The sequence below is a fragment of the Dryas octopetala genome, chromosome 2 (genome assembly GCF_963921425.1).
Source record: "Dryas octopetala chromosome 2, drDryOcto1.1, whole genome shotgun sequence".
In the NCBI taxonomy this organism is placed as follows: Eukaryota; Viridiplantae; Streptophyta; class Magnoliopsida; order Rosales; family Rosaceae; genus Dryas; species Dryas octopetala.
Genome location: NC_141367.1, coordinates 954,848 through 971,886, shown reverse-complemented (window position 1 = coordinate 971,886; position 17,039 = coordinate 954,848). Strand labels below are relative to the sequence as shown.

The following is a 17,039-nucleotide window of genomic DNA, read 5'->3' as shown; positions in this document are numbered from 1 at the left end:
TTTACATATATTATATCACATGCCACTACAATAAAAAATAAAAATAATATTACATCACAAATATTACATTAATTTATACTATATTGTATTAAAAAAAAAATCAATTCAGTCACAACTTAACTATGACTGTCTTGGTAAATTGAAAGAGACAACTCACACCACTATACTATATATTATTTTGAGTAAAAGTATTGTTTTGACCTCTATTTATACTATATTATAGTATAATTTTTCTAAAAAAAATTTAATTAAGTCACAACTTAACTGTGATTGTCTCACAACTTAGATGTGGCTGTCGTTCAGTCACAACTAAATTTGAAGTTATGAGTGTTGTACAGTCACAACTAAGGGCCAGTTTGGTATTGCTATGTGAAAAAACAGCTGTGAGGTAAAACAGCTGTGAAGTAAAGTCAGCTGTAAAGTAAAGCAGCTGAGTGTTTGGTAAAGTATGTTTTCAAAAGTGCTGTGAGTGCAAAAAACAGTATCAAAGTGTTTGGTAAATGTTAATGTAAAAGTGATGTGACTGTGTATAATTACTAAAATAGACATGATGCTAAAAGTGTTTTTCACTTATTTATTTGGTAAAAATAAAATTTTTTTTACTTGTTTTTAAAATTTTTGGCTACAAATTTTTATTAGCATTAATTTTTCTAAGAACAACATTATTAAATAAGTATGTGTATTATTTTTTTAAGTATATTATAATTTTAATCGTGCAAATAAAATATCATAATTAATTATCAAAATATAAAATATAACTAACAATGGACATATTTTTTAATTTAAAATTAAAAAATTAAAAAATATAGAAATCAATGAGGATATTATGGGTAAAATAAAATATTCATTGTTGCTGTAATTCACTGCAGTTTTCAAAAGCACATAAAAACCTGCTTTCTGTTTTTGTTGTGGGGAGTTGAGAATTGTAGGAAAAAACAGTTTTTAATTTTTTTACCAAACACCAAAATTGCTGTAGATGATTGAGAATTGTTATCCACAACAGCTTTTGGGTCTTCCACCGCAATCCCAAACGGGGGCCTAAATGTGAAGTTGAGACTACGTTAGCAAATTTTCAAGATAATATAAAAGTTTTAAGGGGAATTTTGTCAAAACCTTATAAATTTTAACTAACATTCATCATATGTGGGCCAAAGGATAAAAATATCAAATGGAAAAGGCTCAAATCAAAGAGGCCAACATATTTGTGACCTAATCTAAAAAACTACATTTAAATTTGGTAGTTCTATTGAAATATTACATGATCTTCATACTATACCAAAAAGTTATTAAAATTTGATATTTAATCCTAATTTTTTATTTGGTTAAACACATAAATCTTCCTATTTTTGCAAGTTTCTTACATTTGTTGCGGATGCACCCTGGCACCACCAGTACCAGTGACAAGCGGTGGACGAGGAGACCCATTTGACCACACATCCGCCACGTGGCCACTGATTGTTGGTTTCAAGCATTTTCTTTTTTCTTTTAATTTTTAATTTTTTAGACAACCATAAATAAACACGCACTCACTCACTTTCACACACTTTACGTGTGTAACTATCGAAATTCAAAAGACCCGCGTGAGCCTCATTCTCTCAAAACAAAGTAATTTGAAAAAAAAAAAAAAATAGAGAAAATATATAAACACAGAAAACTACGGTACATCCAGCATTTTCCAGCATTTTCGTTCTTTGATCGAATCGTCTCTCTGAATCTCCGTCCGAACAAAATTTGGTTTTCCATTTACTCGGTTTAGGGTTAGGGTTGGTTTTGGCTTTGGCTTTAGAGAGATGGGGCAACAATCGCTGATCTACAGCTTCGTGGCTCGAGGCTCTGTGATTCTGGCCGAGTACACGGAGTTCACCGGAAATTTCACCGGCGTCGCCGCCCAATGCCTCCAGAAACTTCCTTCCTCCAACAACAAGTTCACTTACAATTGCGATGGCCACACCTTCAATTATCTCGTCGAAAACGGCTTCAGTGAGTCCATGAATTATATATATTTATAATATACATGTTTTCTTCAAATTATGTATTTCTTTTAAATTTTCATTGAATTTCACATGGATTTCATTTGTTACCAATGCCTGTTTCTGATCTACGTCCTGTTTTCTTAGATTTGTTCCTTTTGTTGCTTTGATCCTTTTTTTTTTGTCTGTTTGTTTTGTTGGAATATGAAACATTATGTTGATTTTTTGTTGTGGTAGAACTGAATTGTTGTATTGGATCATTATTACGTGATTTTTCGATGCACGGCAGTTTGAGCGTTTGGTGCTATAGAAAGGAGAAGGTTTGTGCCTGTTTTATTCTATCGTGGGAAGCTTGAGAGAGGATTTGAAGATTTGAAATGTGTTTTAGCCTTGCTTGCTTTTGGAAACCATAAGGATCATTGGCATTGAGGATTGGCTGGTTGGTGGTTTCTATTATGTTGGATTTGAGATGGCATGGAATCTGATAACTTTTAGTCTTGAATTTCGTTTGATTTCCTATATTTCTTCAACAATTAAGAAGGGTGGTTGCCGGTCTGTGTTAATAATCTGTTCGTCTTATAGAATTCGCGGCAAGGTTATTTGGGATCTACATTGTTCTGCATTCATATAGTCAATGTGGTGTTCTGCACATTGGACTTGCATAAAGTTACTTGCATTAGGGTCCTTTGATTTCCATACAGTAATGGTAAACATATATATATATATATACAGTATACACACATATATGTATACAAAACAGAGCAACACCAAACAGCAATACAGAAACAAGAGAACATAACAGAAAAAATGATCTGCTAATGGAAGCATCCCCAATTCGCATGAAGAATAAAAAATGGATTGTCCCTAAATTATGCAGTCACTGATGCCCACAAAGACCCCCGACATCTCACTTTATCCCAAAAAGTCAACACCTCCCTCTTCATCAAAATTCTAGCATTTTTTTTTCTTTTTCAAGAGAATCATATTTCTCCTGTAATTTGCAAGTTTAATATTTTCCCTATTTGTGGTTTCTTTCTTTTGAAGTGTCAATTAATAAAGAAGAAAAAGAATTCAAGGGACAAAGTAAAGTATAAGGACCTAGACTATGTATCAGCAGCTCCAGCTGCCACATCATTCTGCATCTGCATTAGTCTGATAGAATAAAAGGCAAAAACATATTGCAGTTGCATTGAGTTTCTTAGACAATTTTACATATCAAGAAAAAATGCATTTGATTTTATTGAAGCAATTTAGAACTATGCGATTTTATTGATTTATTGAGTTGGATGTTTTTTATATGAGTTGAATATTCCCATACATCTTTTAGGGGTAGGGTTATAAATTCTCTTTATTTTGGATTCTACAGCCTACTGTGTAGTTGCAGCTGAATCTGCTGGCAGGCAAATTCCCATTGCTTATCTGGAGAGAGTCAAGGATGATTTCAACAAAAGATATGGTGGTGGAAAAGCTGCGACTGCTGCTGCCAAAGGACTGAACAGAGAGTTTGGGTATTTTTTTATGAACTCCTTACATGGTGATGAATATGTTTCAACTTTTGGTTTTCCATTAATATGCTCAACTCTTGTATGAATATTGTAGACCCAAACTGAAGGAGCACATGAAGTACTGTGTGGAGCATCCTGAAGAGATCAACAAGCTTGCAAAAGTGAAGGCTCAAGTTACAGAGGTCAAGGGTGTTATGATGGAAAATATTGAGAAGGTAGAGAGAGCTGCTTCTTTTTCTTAACTGTTATATAAGTAATATAGGTTGTTGAAACTGACTAAGATATTTCCTGCTTTTGCATGCTTCTTTCTGATTAGTAATTGACTTTTCCAAATGGTGACATGCTTAATTACATGGATGGGAAATGGAAGGAATGAGAATAACTCTCATTCCTGACCATTCTATTATTTTTGGGAAATTCATCTGTTTCTGTTGTGCAGGTTCTTGACCGTGGTGAAAAGATTGAGCTGTTGGTGGATAAAACTGATAATCTTCGCTCCCAGGTTAGTCCAAGAAGCAAAACTAATTAAACTACTTTGAATGGGGGAAGGTATATTTTATTAGATGGGTGTTGTAGGGGTGGTTAGTTTCTGTTCCCCCACCCCCCTCCTTTTCTTGTCTTTTCGTTTCTAAGTTTTTCTTATTACTACTCTTTACATCTTTCTTGCACATTGTGTGATTTTGTAATGTTGATATGGTGTTTGTACATTTTTAAAACAATGCTGTGTTGTAGGCCCAAGATTTCAAGCAACAGGGAACAAAAATGAGAAGGAAGATGTGGATTCAGAATATGAAGATAAAATTAATTGTTGTGGGGATCATCATTGCAATAATCCTCATCATATTTTTGTCGATTTGTCATGGTTTTAAGTGTACTAATTAAATTACCACGGAATGTCCCTGGCCGTTGTGCCTCCGGCGGTGATGCTGCATTGAAAGTCTTGGTAAATTGCTCTGTCTATTTGGGTTCTTTACGTTCTTAGGTTATACCCGCCGTCCTCTTTTGCCAGTCATTTTAGGATGGGGGAGATTTTGTATTTTGAATTGTTGTATAGTATATATATGTTTGACCTTCCTTAGGTAGATAAAGTCACTATATCTGCTTCATGTAATGGACCTTAGCTTAAGTTGTAATTGAGGAATACTCGGACGATTGTAAATCAGCATGTCCTTTTGGAATAATGCTATTAAAAATTTTAAACCTATCCCCTTATTTGCTTCAATTATGATTTTGTAAAATTTATGGTATAAACTGTGACTTATTTTTTGCTACACAAGTATGTAGCGGTCGGCAATGGGCCGGGCTTGTCCGGCCCAAATTTTTCAGGTTCGGACTTGAATTAGAGGAGTTCAATAGGACTTTCGGACTAGGCCGGGCTGGGCTTGGGCCTTAATATACAAGCACAAGGCCCGCCCAACGGGCTTACGGTGTGTAGGCTTGAAGGATCGAGCCGAGTTAGGCCCGAACGAGCGGCCTATAATAGGCCCAAAGTTTGTTTACATACATATATATCTTCAATAAAGAAAATATAGGATTTTGGTTATGTTGTGATTTGAGCATGAGATTTTACATAACAAACTTCAATTCTCAACCAATTGAGCTGACTAGTTTATTTGTCTAGTTTATTATATAATATTATTATGTTAGTATAATAACATAAATAATAAACTTTTAAAATTATATACAACATTACAACTATAATAAAACATAAATGTACATGTGTATATACAACTTTTATAATACAACTATAATTAAAGTTATTAAACCAGGATCGTTCATTAATTCGACCATCGTTACCTTACTTTTACATCTCCGATTAAACTAATTTTTTGCATGGATTATTTTTGAGTGGGGAACTAAAACATGAACAGTTCGGATCGTTAAAAACACAATTGAGATGTAAGCTTCTACATATAAATACACTTGAAAAATATAATTTTAATAACTTTCCCGTTGAAACTTTATCGTTTCCATAATTGTGAAGACCACAACGTAATTTTAACAATGTGAGCCGTTCATTTTCTATGTTCATAGTCAAAGATCATCCTTATAAAAAATCGGCCAAACTGGAATTTATTTACCCGTTCGATTATCATTAGAAAAACCATGATCGTTTATAAGTTGGACCACCGTTATCTAACTTCTACATCTCCGATTGAGTTAATTTTTTGCAGGGATGATATTTGAGTGAAGAACTAAAAAATGAACGGTTCGGATCGTTGAAAATACAATTGCATTGTATGTTTATAAAATATATGTAATAAAAACTCTAAACCCCAAACCAAACCCCAAATAATACTTTTAAAACTATTAAAACCCCCAAACAATCCATTTAAATATTTAATACAAAACTTGAGATTCCTTATATATTAAATTATTAATACATTATATTAATTATATAAAAATTATATAAAACCTAATTTATTGGAGTAAACAAACGAAAAACCTATTAAATATGTTATGATTCACAAATTAGACAAATAAACTAGTTAGCTTAGTTGGTTGAGAGTTGAAGCTAATTTTGTGAGGTCTCATGTTCGAATCAAAATATAATCAAAATCTTATATTATTTTTTATTGAAAATATATTTGTGTGTAAACGGGCTTTGAACTGGGCTTCGGGCAGGCCTAATCAGGCAAGGCTTCGAGCAGGCCATGGGCTTCAAGGAGATGGCCCAAGCTCATCCCAAGGGACTTTCGGGAATTTTGGACTAGATTGGGTTTCAGGCCTAATGGGCTGGGCGGGCTTTGAGCCTTGGGCTTTTTGGTGAAGCCTATGAGTATGTTACTACTTGCGCAATAAGATTGATAACATTTGTTACAAGACCAAATTATTAGGTGCTTTGGTTTCTTCTCCATATGCATGCAGACCTAAACACATGGAGGGAGGTTGGTTGATAATCTTGTCCCATTTCATACTTTTTAAGGTTAATTATTTGGTATTACCAGACAAATTAATATCTTAATTTTTGTATTGAATAAATGCAATATGTAAATGATTATTTGTTTTTATGTAATTGCGGATGTAATTAACATGCCTAAAAACATTTGGATTGTTGATTGTTGATTGTTTTTTGGTTAATTTCAGTTTAGTATCTCAAGTTTGCTTCAAATTTCAATTTAATACCTTATGTTTAAAATCTTGCAATATCATACCTTTGTCAGTATGACTGTTAAGAGATCTGTTAAAAGCTGATGTGACCCTTACATGATAATCCCACAATGATGACTAGATGCCACGTGATATGATAACAAGCTATGTCATGCCACATGGTATAAAAATAATTAAAAACCTAAAAACATGGCACATCATACCACATAATTATTTTTAAATTTTTAGATTTTAAATTATTTTTTATACCGCTTGGCATGATGTGTCATGTTGTCAGACTATGTGACATCTAGTCAATATTTTGAGAGTGCCACATCAGCATTTAATAGATCTCTTAACAGTTATATTGACGGAGGTATGACATTGCAACAAATTGGAAAGATGAGGAATGACATTGCAACAAATTGGAAAGATGAGGAATGACATTGCAAGATTTTAAACATGAGATACTAAATTGAAATTTGAAGCAAACTTGAAATACTAAACTGAAATTAACCCATTATTTTTTAACATCATTCTTCATTTGCCCACATGTTACCTCGTCTTTCCGAAAGTAAAAAAGTATAGGAATCCAAAAAATAAAAGTTACAAAACTCTTCAATAATATGAAATAGGTGGAAGAGCTAGTAAGGTTCAGAATTTTTTATTTAATAATTTTAATGGGGAATATGAAGATCATCTTCCTAATTTTTTATTGATATCTTTGACAGTGGTCTGTGGGCTATGGGTTGGGTTCTCAACTTCTCATGGTCCATGGATGATGGGTGATGAGTGTTTGCAATAAACTGCTGCTATCGAATATCCATTAGGCTGTGGATTAACATATCCTGTACGTACTATTTCTAGAAGAATATAATAATACAAATACATCTCTATCTTCCTTTTCCCATACGGGCACGCATTCCAATATCTTAGCTTTCACATTGCACACTGACCTCATCCCTCCAAAGCGCGTGTGTGCTAGTTCATAAGTTAATTATTGGATACAAACCAACTATTTGAATTACCAAAATACTTGACTACACAGCCTACAGTCTCCACCTCATACATTTATGTCTTTTTTTTTTTTCCATTTAAAATAAATAAAAATATCAATTCATACATGAAATAAAAAGGCAAAAAAAAAAAAAAAAGAGTTTGTGAAATGGGGATGGTTTAGTACTTACATATTTTTTTTTAAATGTTAAAAAAGTTTAATAGATAATTAATATATAAAGGAGGGAAAAAATTTGTGTACTTTTTTTTAAATAACAAAGTACAAACTCATCTCTTTTTTTACTTTTTTTTTTTTTTTTTTTTTCCATTTGCCATTCACTGCTCTCTTAATTTTATTTTATTTTGACGATTATAAAGAGATTTACCATACATAGATACCTCATTCTTCTTATGTAAAAAAAAATGCTTCTTTATAGATACCTTCTTTATTCAAAATTAGTTCCATATAAATGTATTCATTTGCATAAATGTACACTATGATACCCCATTATTTGAATAAAAAACAAAGGCACACACCTCTATCCTTCATTTTATTCTTCTTAATTAAAGAAATGATGTGGAATAAAAGTTTGTAAAGAAAGCATAGGAATTGGAGTGTTTAATAGAAAGAAAAACAACAACTAACGTGGAGAGTTGGAGTAAAAAACAAAGAATACCGCATCCAAAACCGTGGTTAATGGAATTATTATAAGCAAATAAGGAGGTTTAAATAAAATGATCCTAAAAAACGTAGAATGTCTAAAGAGAAAAGGCACGCGCGGAAGGCGAGAGTGGGAAAACAGCAGCCTAGAGCCTTCTATGTACTTGTAGGTGACGCCTGCCCACTCATCATCAAATTGTCATTACCTAAAAAGTAATAACCTTCTAAGTTCTAACAGAACAGAAAATCATGTAAAAATGAAAAAATAAAAATAAAGTGTCTTCCTTATACCATACTTTATCGGTTTATCCTATCAATTAATGAATTTATGATAATAATAATAATTTCGTAATTTTGCAAGTTGATAAATTATTTGTGAATATTTGGTTGGGACAGATCTAACCGTCCACTGGGCCACTATATAAGAAGACACGAACTCTTCCTTGCCTTGGCTTCTTATCAGAAACTAGTTTAGAGTTTTGACACCAACAACACACAAATACATAGAATTACAATAAGCAAAGCAAAATATGGAGAAAGCGATCAACAGGCAGAAGGTTCTGCTCGACCACCTTCGACCTTCTTCGTCTTCTCTCCATGGCACCGACTCTTCCTCTTCTCTCTCCGTAAGCCTCTCTTCTTCTTCGATTTGCTTTCAGTCAGCTTCGGATTTCCTTCTTGCTTAATTTGTAATTCACAACTCTGAGCTTTGGTTCTTGATGATTACTGGTGGTTTTAATTTTCAATATGCGGTGGTCTCAATTCGTCAATTTTCTGAGATTTGTGTAATGAATATCAGGCATCGGCGTGTTTGGCTGGTGATAGCGCTGCATATGCAAGGACAAATGTGTTTGGGGATGATGTCGTTATTGTAGCGTAAGTTGCTTCGTCTTCCAATTCATTCTTTGATTCTGATTTTGTGTATTTATCGTCTTAAATATTTGCTTGATTTGTGCTTTTATATCATTTTGAGCTTTATTTATTTATTTTTTGGTCTTGCAGAGCTTATCGGACTCCAATTTGCAAGGCTAAACGCGGTGGCTTCAAGGATACTTATCCTGATGATCTCCTCGCACCTGTTTTGAAGGTTGGTTATACGATTTTCTTGGTTTTGGAATAAAAGAACAATTTTTTTCTTACTGGAACGATGATTGCTTTTCTGTAGGCTGTAATCGAGAAAACCAAGCTGAACCCAAGTGAAGTTGGGGATATTGTTGTGGGTACGGTGTTGGCTCCAGGATCACAAAGAGCTAGTGAATGCAGGATGGCTGCCTTTTATGCTGGTTTCCCTGGTATGTACCCCCCACAAGTGCAGTTCATGATCCTTTAATAGGTCATGGTTTGTTACTCATGCATATGGTGGCTGTAATGTGCAGAAACTGTCCCAGTTAGAACTGTGAACAGACAATGTTCTTCTGGGCTTCAGGCGGTTGCTGATGTTGCTGCATCTATAAGGGCAGGATTTTATGATATTGGTCAGTGTGTGTAGAGGTTTTTTTATTGTCTCAGAATTACTTCGCTTCAGACAAGTAGCGTTAAGTTTAATTTCCTTATTTTTTCTTCTTTGGGATTATTTCATATAGGAATTGGAGCTGGGTTAGAATCCATGACTGCAAATCCAATGGCATGGGAAGGATCAGTTAATCCTAAAGTACTCTCTCTCTCTCTGATGCATGTGCACACTCTTGTTTGTATTGGTTTTCTTTTAGAAATCAAGTTTCCTGCGCAAGTGATATCTTTGACAGAATTCTAACGTAAATTTGCGATCAGGTAAAGATCTTTGAACAAGCTCAGAATTGCCTTCTTCCTATGGGAATTACCTCAGAAAATGTTGCACATCGCTTTGGTGTTTCGAGGCAGGAGCAAGATCAGGCTGCAGTAAGTTTGATAAATCTGTCAGTCTGGTGTTGTACTCTGGTTTGTTCATGTTTATTGATTTTGCTTAGTACATGTTATTAGGTTGATTCTCATAGGAAGGCAGCTGCTGCTACTTCTGCTGGTAAATTTAAAGATGAAATTATCCCTGTCGCAACCAAGGTAATATGCAATTTCATTGCAGTTTTGGCAGATTATGTTTGCATGCATGTGTGCAAGGGCATGTGTGTGGTCTTTGTTGGGGCACTAATTTCATTGAAATTAAAATAGATTGTTGACCCAAAATCTGGTGAAGAGAAACCTGTCACAATTTCGGTCGATGATGGGATTCGGAACACAACATTGTCAGACTTGGGAAGGTTGAAGCCTGTGTTCAAGAAAGATGGGACCACCACTGCTGGTATTTTTTGGCAGATCATACATCATTGCATTTTAAAAATTACATATTCACTTGTTGAATCCATTTTTTATATCATCATTCGGTGCATCCCTTTTAGGTAATTCTAGTCAAGTTAGTGATGGTGCTGGAGCTGTTCTCTTGATGAAGAGAAGTGTTGCTGATCAGAAAGGATTGCCAATTCTTGGTGTATTCAGGTAGGCTATTCCATGATGTCGTGCATCTATTTGACCAGAAGTAATTGATTTGGTCAGGGGGAGGCTACCCTTTCTTGTGTAACCTACAATTTCTGCCTGGTAAAATTAAGATTTAATATTCTCTTAGTTTTTCAACATGCATACCGGAAGTCTATCTACTACACCTTAGTATCTGGTAATTTTTTTTGTACCACTGATGAACACCTTAGGGTTTATTTATTTATTGCTAACAGCATACTTTATTAATCCGCCACCCAATATATGCTCCAAAGCTCTGAAACCCTGGTCTTCTAACCAGCAAGTTTTCTTTGATGAAACAATGGCACACAGACCTATGTTACTTTGTTCTAATTCACAGCAGAACCAGTTTCCTTCATTTTAAGCAGATCAAAAGGACCTTGGCATCTCAGGGTTTGCCTATTGACATGGGATCTACATTTAGTTTGCCTCTAAAATTATGATCTCTTATAGTTTAATATCTTAGTTGCTGAAGAGAGTGAAATGTCTGCATATGTTCCACGGTGTTGCCTCCTAGAGTAGTCTAAATTATGTAACACTATTTTGAATGTTATACGCATTGTCCTTTTCTTGACTGTGCACTTGTGCAGGACCTTTTCTGCTGTTGGTGTAGATCCAGCCGTCATGGGTGTTGGCCCTGCTGTTGCAATTCCAGCTGCAGTCAAGGCTGCAGGTTTAGAGCTTGATGATATCGATCTTTTCGAGATAAATGAGGTATTAAATTTTGATTGAACTTCTACATCTGCTTTCAGGCCCTGAGAGTATAAAATGACACAGAGAATGTTCAACTATGCAGGCTTTTGCATCCCAATATGTATATTGCCGTAACAAGCTGGGGCTTGATCCAGAAAAGATCAATGTTAATGGAGGTGCAATTGCCATTGGACATCCACTTGGTGCAACAGGTACATATATAATATTCTAGTTTCTCATGGACTGCACTGCACTGCACTGCGTTTTACGTTCTTGAAGTATTATAGATTACTGCATCTTAAGGGTTTTAGGAAGTGATAGCACAGATTGTAAATCTGCACCCTTGGTTCTAAAATTTTGTAAACAGGCTTTTATTTTTTATGAATGAATAGTTACTCTGCATGCTGGAATCTTAAATATGTAGTTTCTGCCTAACCATCATTAATCTTGTAGGCTACAGTCTGCTGTAGCATGCATGCATGACAGGGTTAATTAGAGTGTTCTCATATCTTTATAAAGCGAAGGAGATTGTGATGGCATTCCAATTGTGTGATTGTGGGTGGGGGTGAGGAGGTTAAATTTGTTGTTTCAGGATATGAAGTTTGAATTACTAAAGCGTTAAGTTTAATGACCTCATTTGATCATTGCAGGTGCCCGCGGTGTTGCCACTTTATTACATGAGATGAAGCGACGTGGAAAAGACTGCCGCTTTGGAGTGATCTCAATGTGCATAGGTTCTGTTTCTCTCTCTCTCTCTCTCTCTCTCTCTCTCTCTCTCTCTCTCTGTCACGCAAACATGAATACCACCCATTGCAAATATTGAGAATGGATGTTGTATTGCATATGCAGGCACAGGGATGGGGGCAGCAGCTGTTTTCGAACGCGGGGACAGCACTGATGAACTCTGCAATGCCCGCAAAGTTGAATCTGTCAATCTTTTGTCTAAGGATGCTCGGTAGAAAGAATTTATCATCACTCGTTGCAATTCCTACAAATAATGTATGGTTTACACTGAAAATCATAGTAAAGGAGTGCAATAAGATTCACTTTTCATTGGAGTAATGTAATCACATAGGTCATTCCGAGTGCTTATTATCACTAAATTCAAATGTTGCTGGTGATCTCTACTCACCCCATGCATTTCTTCTCTTATGTTAAAAGGTTTCACTCATTGCAATTCCTCTCAATGATGTATGGTTGGGACTGAAAATCATAGTAAAGCAGTTAGCATTGCAATGAGGTTGCTTTAGTTGACCAAAATAAAAGGTTGCTTTAATTGTCCTTTACTAGGGCAGTCTGTTCGCATAGGTCATTCTCTGACTCTGTTTAAGCATTTATTTCAAGTTTTGTTTGTTAGACTTATTTAGCATGATGCCGAATCTTCTTAACAATTTATAATCATAAAAAAAAAAAAAAAAAAAAAAAAAACTCTGCTTCCTATGCGAAATTCTTACCAATGACTCGGTTCAAACGAAATTTAAAAAGTAGGAATTCTATGTCCTAAAATTAAGAAAAAATTTGGCTTCTTGTTTGAGCAACTGGCTATTCGCTGCAGGTGAAGCGTTTCAAATTGAAAAAAAAGAAAAAAATAAAAGAAAGAGAATATTTGATTCATAAGCAGGGTTCTTTATTTTCAAGGCCAAATAAGAATATATGTTGATAAATACGAGGTGCTAAAAATAAATACAGGCCGGTCCATTGGCTACTCTAGACTCTAGTTACTAACTTACTACACAATGAAAAGTTAAAAATGACTTGACTGTAAAAAATGTAAACTTTTGGTTTCATAGCTTTTAACCATTTGAGATGAAAACAGTCAGATTAGAGATACATAGACAGAAGCACACACACCAGAGACGGCAAATGAAATTGCAATCGTTTGTTAATCTCAAATGCTTATTCAGATTTCAGACACAAAGCAGTTACGTATAGGTGCAAGTAACACCCTGTCCTTTGCTATTACCTCTCAATTACTTTAAAGCAAGGAGTGAGGCTATTGCTCTCTCCATTTTGCTCTATTCACCCACTTACTCTTTTCATTTTGCATAAACAACGTAAGTTCGTAACCATACAAATAGAATAAAACAGATCAATATTGCAATCCTTGGTACACCCACTGACCCACAACCACATGCCTAAAAGTTAAAACCACTCTTTTATGATTAATGAAGACATCACATGACATTTTTGATATAGAGCAAGAGAAATCCAACTTGGGACCTCTTTCAATATTTGGAAGAGACATCACATGAATTTTTCATAAAAAGTTTAGCCAATTGGGTTTTCTTTTGGTGACTGAATCTGGATTCAACTAGTAGTATGTGGGATTTTTTGTACAAATATAGATCAAATTATGTGTCAGTATATGTATCAATATTTTACACGTTGAAAATTATAGTGGATCCAAATATGAAATATTGTCACATAATTTGATAAACAAAGTTTGATACCTAGCCATGGCCAAAAAAAAAGTTTGATACCTTGCCGTTTTTTCTTTTGATGGTTAATGTGATCGGCATTCTTGCAAAACTCACTCTCTTAACAAGCAGTTTCAATTTTAAATTCCAAACTTTTTCCATAATAATTGTCTTTCACAAGAATTCTGATTTTCAATCCCGCAAAATCTTATTAATTTATGAGATACCTGATTGTTATGGAAAACTCATTGAACCAATAATTTTAAAAAGAAAAAAAAATAAAGAAAAAGAAAACCAATCGAATCATTTATGCTTACTCGATTATTTTCTTTTTTGTCTCTTACACATCCGACTTTTCAAGTCTTGCCTAATTTTTATGGTAACTCAGTTGGAAAGGCCGTGGAATTACCTACTTTGCACCCAAGTTTGAATCCCGCTCCCCAACTCAAAAAACAAAAAAAAACCTTTTCAAGTCTGGCGTAATTTCCAGGATTATAAAACTTCCAAATAACCCCTATTAGATGATTAAAAAAAGAAATTTATTTTATTTTTAGAAAGAGGTAATCAAATTTGGACCCTCTCTAACATTGTGTAATACATAAAATATTACTAGACTATAACTAGACTAATAGTTAGTTCGTTAAACTCTAAGATCTAATAAATTTACAATTTTCATTTTAAGTCCCCACACAAAAGTACTTTTTTTTTTCTTTTAATTAATTATAGTCTATAGAGACTGAGCGTCATCTACTAGAACAAATGATTATTGCCTCCAGACAAAGTAATTTTGTAATATGAGATTTTAAATCTCACCTCCAACTTCCTCGTCCAAACATACTATAAGGGACCAATTAACACTCTTCTCTTGATTAGCTGAGAATCCGAATCCGCATTCTTTTTAGTGTATTACTAGAATTCCATCAAATATCAGATCATTCTATATATGATTGACTGCATCCATTAATATTTTTAGGAAGCTCTACACTTGAGTATATTCCTATCCAATTTTGGTTTTGGACCCATCTTACCCATAAATTGAAGAACTTGTTTTAGATGATTTAAGAATCTGACGGAAAAAGATTTTCACTATGTTTTTCATTGGAAATGGTTTTGTGGTTTTCAAACTTAGCAGGATCCCCTGAGAGAAGTTATGATCGTATAAGATGCTTACCCTCTACATTGTTTTTGTGTTCCTTGTTTATTGGATATTTTATAGGTACGAGCATGGTAAATAGACGAATTTGGACGAGGGTCGAGCAAAGCAGCATCTTAAGACTTGTCAACTATCTGGATTTATTTGATGATGTCATTTGATTGTTTTCCCGTTTCGAGTATGTCTTTAATGATTTTACCTTTATTGTTTGGAGATGATTTTGAGTTATATACTTTGGTTATACGTGTGCATAATTTTGAAACATTTATTCTATGCTTTCTATGTATTTTGAATTCATTTAATTTTTTAAGGTTGCAATGAACTACCGTAACCTTAAAGGTTGGTTTTATAAAGAAGTTTTGTATTTATTTCACATGTTTCCGCTATTTATTTATTATTTCTAATCTAACCGGTCCATTTAATCCAAAATGCTCAATCCGGGTGTCTTGGGGGATTAATGCTTGATCAGTGACATTAATCCCTTGAGATATTCAAGGTGGATGCATTTGTTGCATACCCAGTGTTCAGGGTGTAACACCATGGACAAAATTGAGAAAGAGATCAGATCTAGAACATATAGATAACACCCAACAAGTTAAAAGAAAAAGAATAGATTCGATTTTTGTTCATCAAAGACCAGATATGCTGGCGATGGATTTTGGACAAAGCTATAAATCTGGTTTTTGTTCATCAAAGAGTTATAAGAAATTTAATTTTTGGGCAAACAAGATCTATTCTTTTTCTTTTAATTTCTTTTGGGCAGAGCTATAATAGCTTTTGTTTTGTTTTTGAGCAAAGCTATAGATCTGGTTTTTGTTCTTCAAAGAGCCATCACGAGGGAGAGAGAGATGTGAACTTTCTGGTTTATTGGTGAAATTCCCAGTCTATAAAGTATATATATTTAGAGAGGTATTTTGGTCACATAAAATACAAAAGCGCTACTAAAGTAAGTTTTTGGGCTAGGGGGTCAAAAAAGCTTGAGTTTGATTAAATGGGGCTATTTAATTAAATTACCCTAGAGTTAATTAACGATTGTAATTGAGATGTGATTACAAACAAAGTATTTGACAGAATGCCCACACATAGAGCTACTTGAATTTTTTTTGTATTACCCTATATGTGCATACCACATTCCTTGAATTCAGTAGACAAAATTCTAATTCAACCGTAATTACTACTGTTAATTAACTATAGATAGGCATAAAACATAACAATAACCCTCCCGGCGGCGTTGAGCGCTCCAAGGGGAGGGGGCGCTGGCCCTTCTCACTGGTCCTCTCCTCTCCCCTGCCTCTCCCATCTGTTTTCTTTGTTTTTCCGTTTTTCTGTGTGTTTTGTTAAGTATTGTTTTCCTCATTGCGAGGTGGTGTCCCCCTTGTCGTGTGCGATGCCGTTTTTGCCGTGTGCTGTTTAGTCCCAGCTCATCCCAGGTGTTTATGTTGTGGGGGTGGTGTTGGAGCTCTTTTGCGGAATAGTGTGGGGGAAGGTCTTGGCGGATATGACCCTTTCCCTTTTCTGGTATCTCCTTCCCATAACAGATTGACGTTTTGGCTATTTGCCACGGGTTTGCTTCAACTTTTTGGAGTCAGGTACACAATGTTTGTGTTTCGTTTTCAACGGTTGCCTGCTGGTCTAGCCCTTAACGGGCACCATTTTGTTGATGCTAGGAGTTTTGCTCAGTGTGCTGAGTAATGTCATTGTGTCTATTTTCCTTGTGATTGTATTTGTTTGCTTATTGCTTAGCTAGTTTTGCTGGGCTGTAATGTTTTAGCATCAATGAAATCTTATTTCATAAAAAAAAAAAAAAAAAAAAAAAACTATAGATATACAATTAACGAAATTAAACCTACAGAAACCAAAATAAAAAATAACCTAAACTACAAGCGCTTCAATAATAATTTGACCTCCAATATATATACTAATCTCCTATTCACAGAAATTAAATTATCTTTTTCTAATTTACTATTTTAATCTTTAAAATGTATATATATTTTAATCTTTAAAATGTATATACATTTTAACTATGTTTAGTAAAAAAGTTAGTCAGAGAGAAAAATAATTTAACTA

General features: G+C 34.3%; 1 protein-coding gene and 1 pseudogene across 3 annotated transcripts; both read left to right on the top strand.

The window, feature by feature from the left end:
• Nucleotides 1–1,676: 1,676 nt before the first annotated feature.
• LOC147292349 (putative vesicle-associated membrane protein 726) lies at nt 1,677–4,268 on the top strand (annotated as a pseudogene). Its single transcript, XR_015120649.1, has 5 exons — nt 1,677–1,980; nt 3,337–3,478; nt 3,570–3,690; nt 3,915–3,977; nt 4,208–4,268. The product of XR_015120649.1 is annotated as a putative vesicle-associated membrane protein 726 (transcript).
• Nucleotides 4,269–8,680: 4,412 nt separating this feature from the next.
• Nucleotides 8,681–12,573, top strand: PKT4 (peroxisomal 3-ketoacyl-CoA thiolase 4). 2 transcript variants are annotated; one of them, XM_086233837.1, is made up of 14 exons: nt 8,682–8,848; nt 9,022–9,098; nt 9,225–9,309; nt 9,388–9,514; nt 9,599–9,697; nt 9,806–9,873; nt 9,993–10,100; nt 10,182–10,259; nt 10,368–10,497; nt 10,595–10,691; nt 11,300–11,423; nt 11,506–11,614; nt 12,053–12,136; nt 12,252–12,573. In XM_086233837.1, the coding sequence occupies exons 1-14, from the start codon at nt 8,753–8,755 to the stop codon at nt 12,359–12,361; spliced, it is 1,392 nt and encodes a 463-aa protein (XP_086089963.1). In that variant the 5' UTR covers nt 8,682–8,752; the 3' UTR covers nt 12,362–12,573. The 2 variants fall into 2 exon arrangements, with proteins under 2 accessions (XP_086089964.1, XP_086089963.1); XM_086233838.1 differs by lacking the exons at nt 12,053–12,136; nt 12,252–12,573 and adding an exon at nt 11,856–11,992 and having other exon boundaries at nt 8,681–8,848.
• The last annotated feature ends 4,466 nt before the right edge of the window (nt 12,574–17,039 follow it).

Excerpts from the sequence above, each read along its gene's own strand:
- PKT4 (XM_086233837.1), top strand. The coding sequence starts at position 8,753 with ATGGAGAAAGCGATCAACAGGCAGAAGGTTCTGCTCGACCACCTTCGA. Across the intron at positions 9,515-9,598 it reads CTTTTATGCTGGTTTCCCTG|AAACTGTCCCAGTTAGAACT; the intron begins GTATGTACCCCC and ends TGTAATGTGCAG. Across the intron at positions 10,498-10,594 it reads AGATGGGACCACCACTGCTG|GTAATTCTAGTCAAGTTAGT; the intron begins GTATTTTTTGGC and ends CATCCCTTTTAG.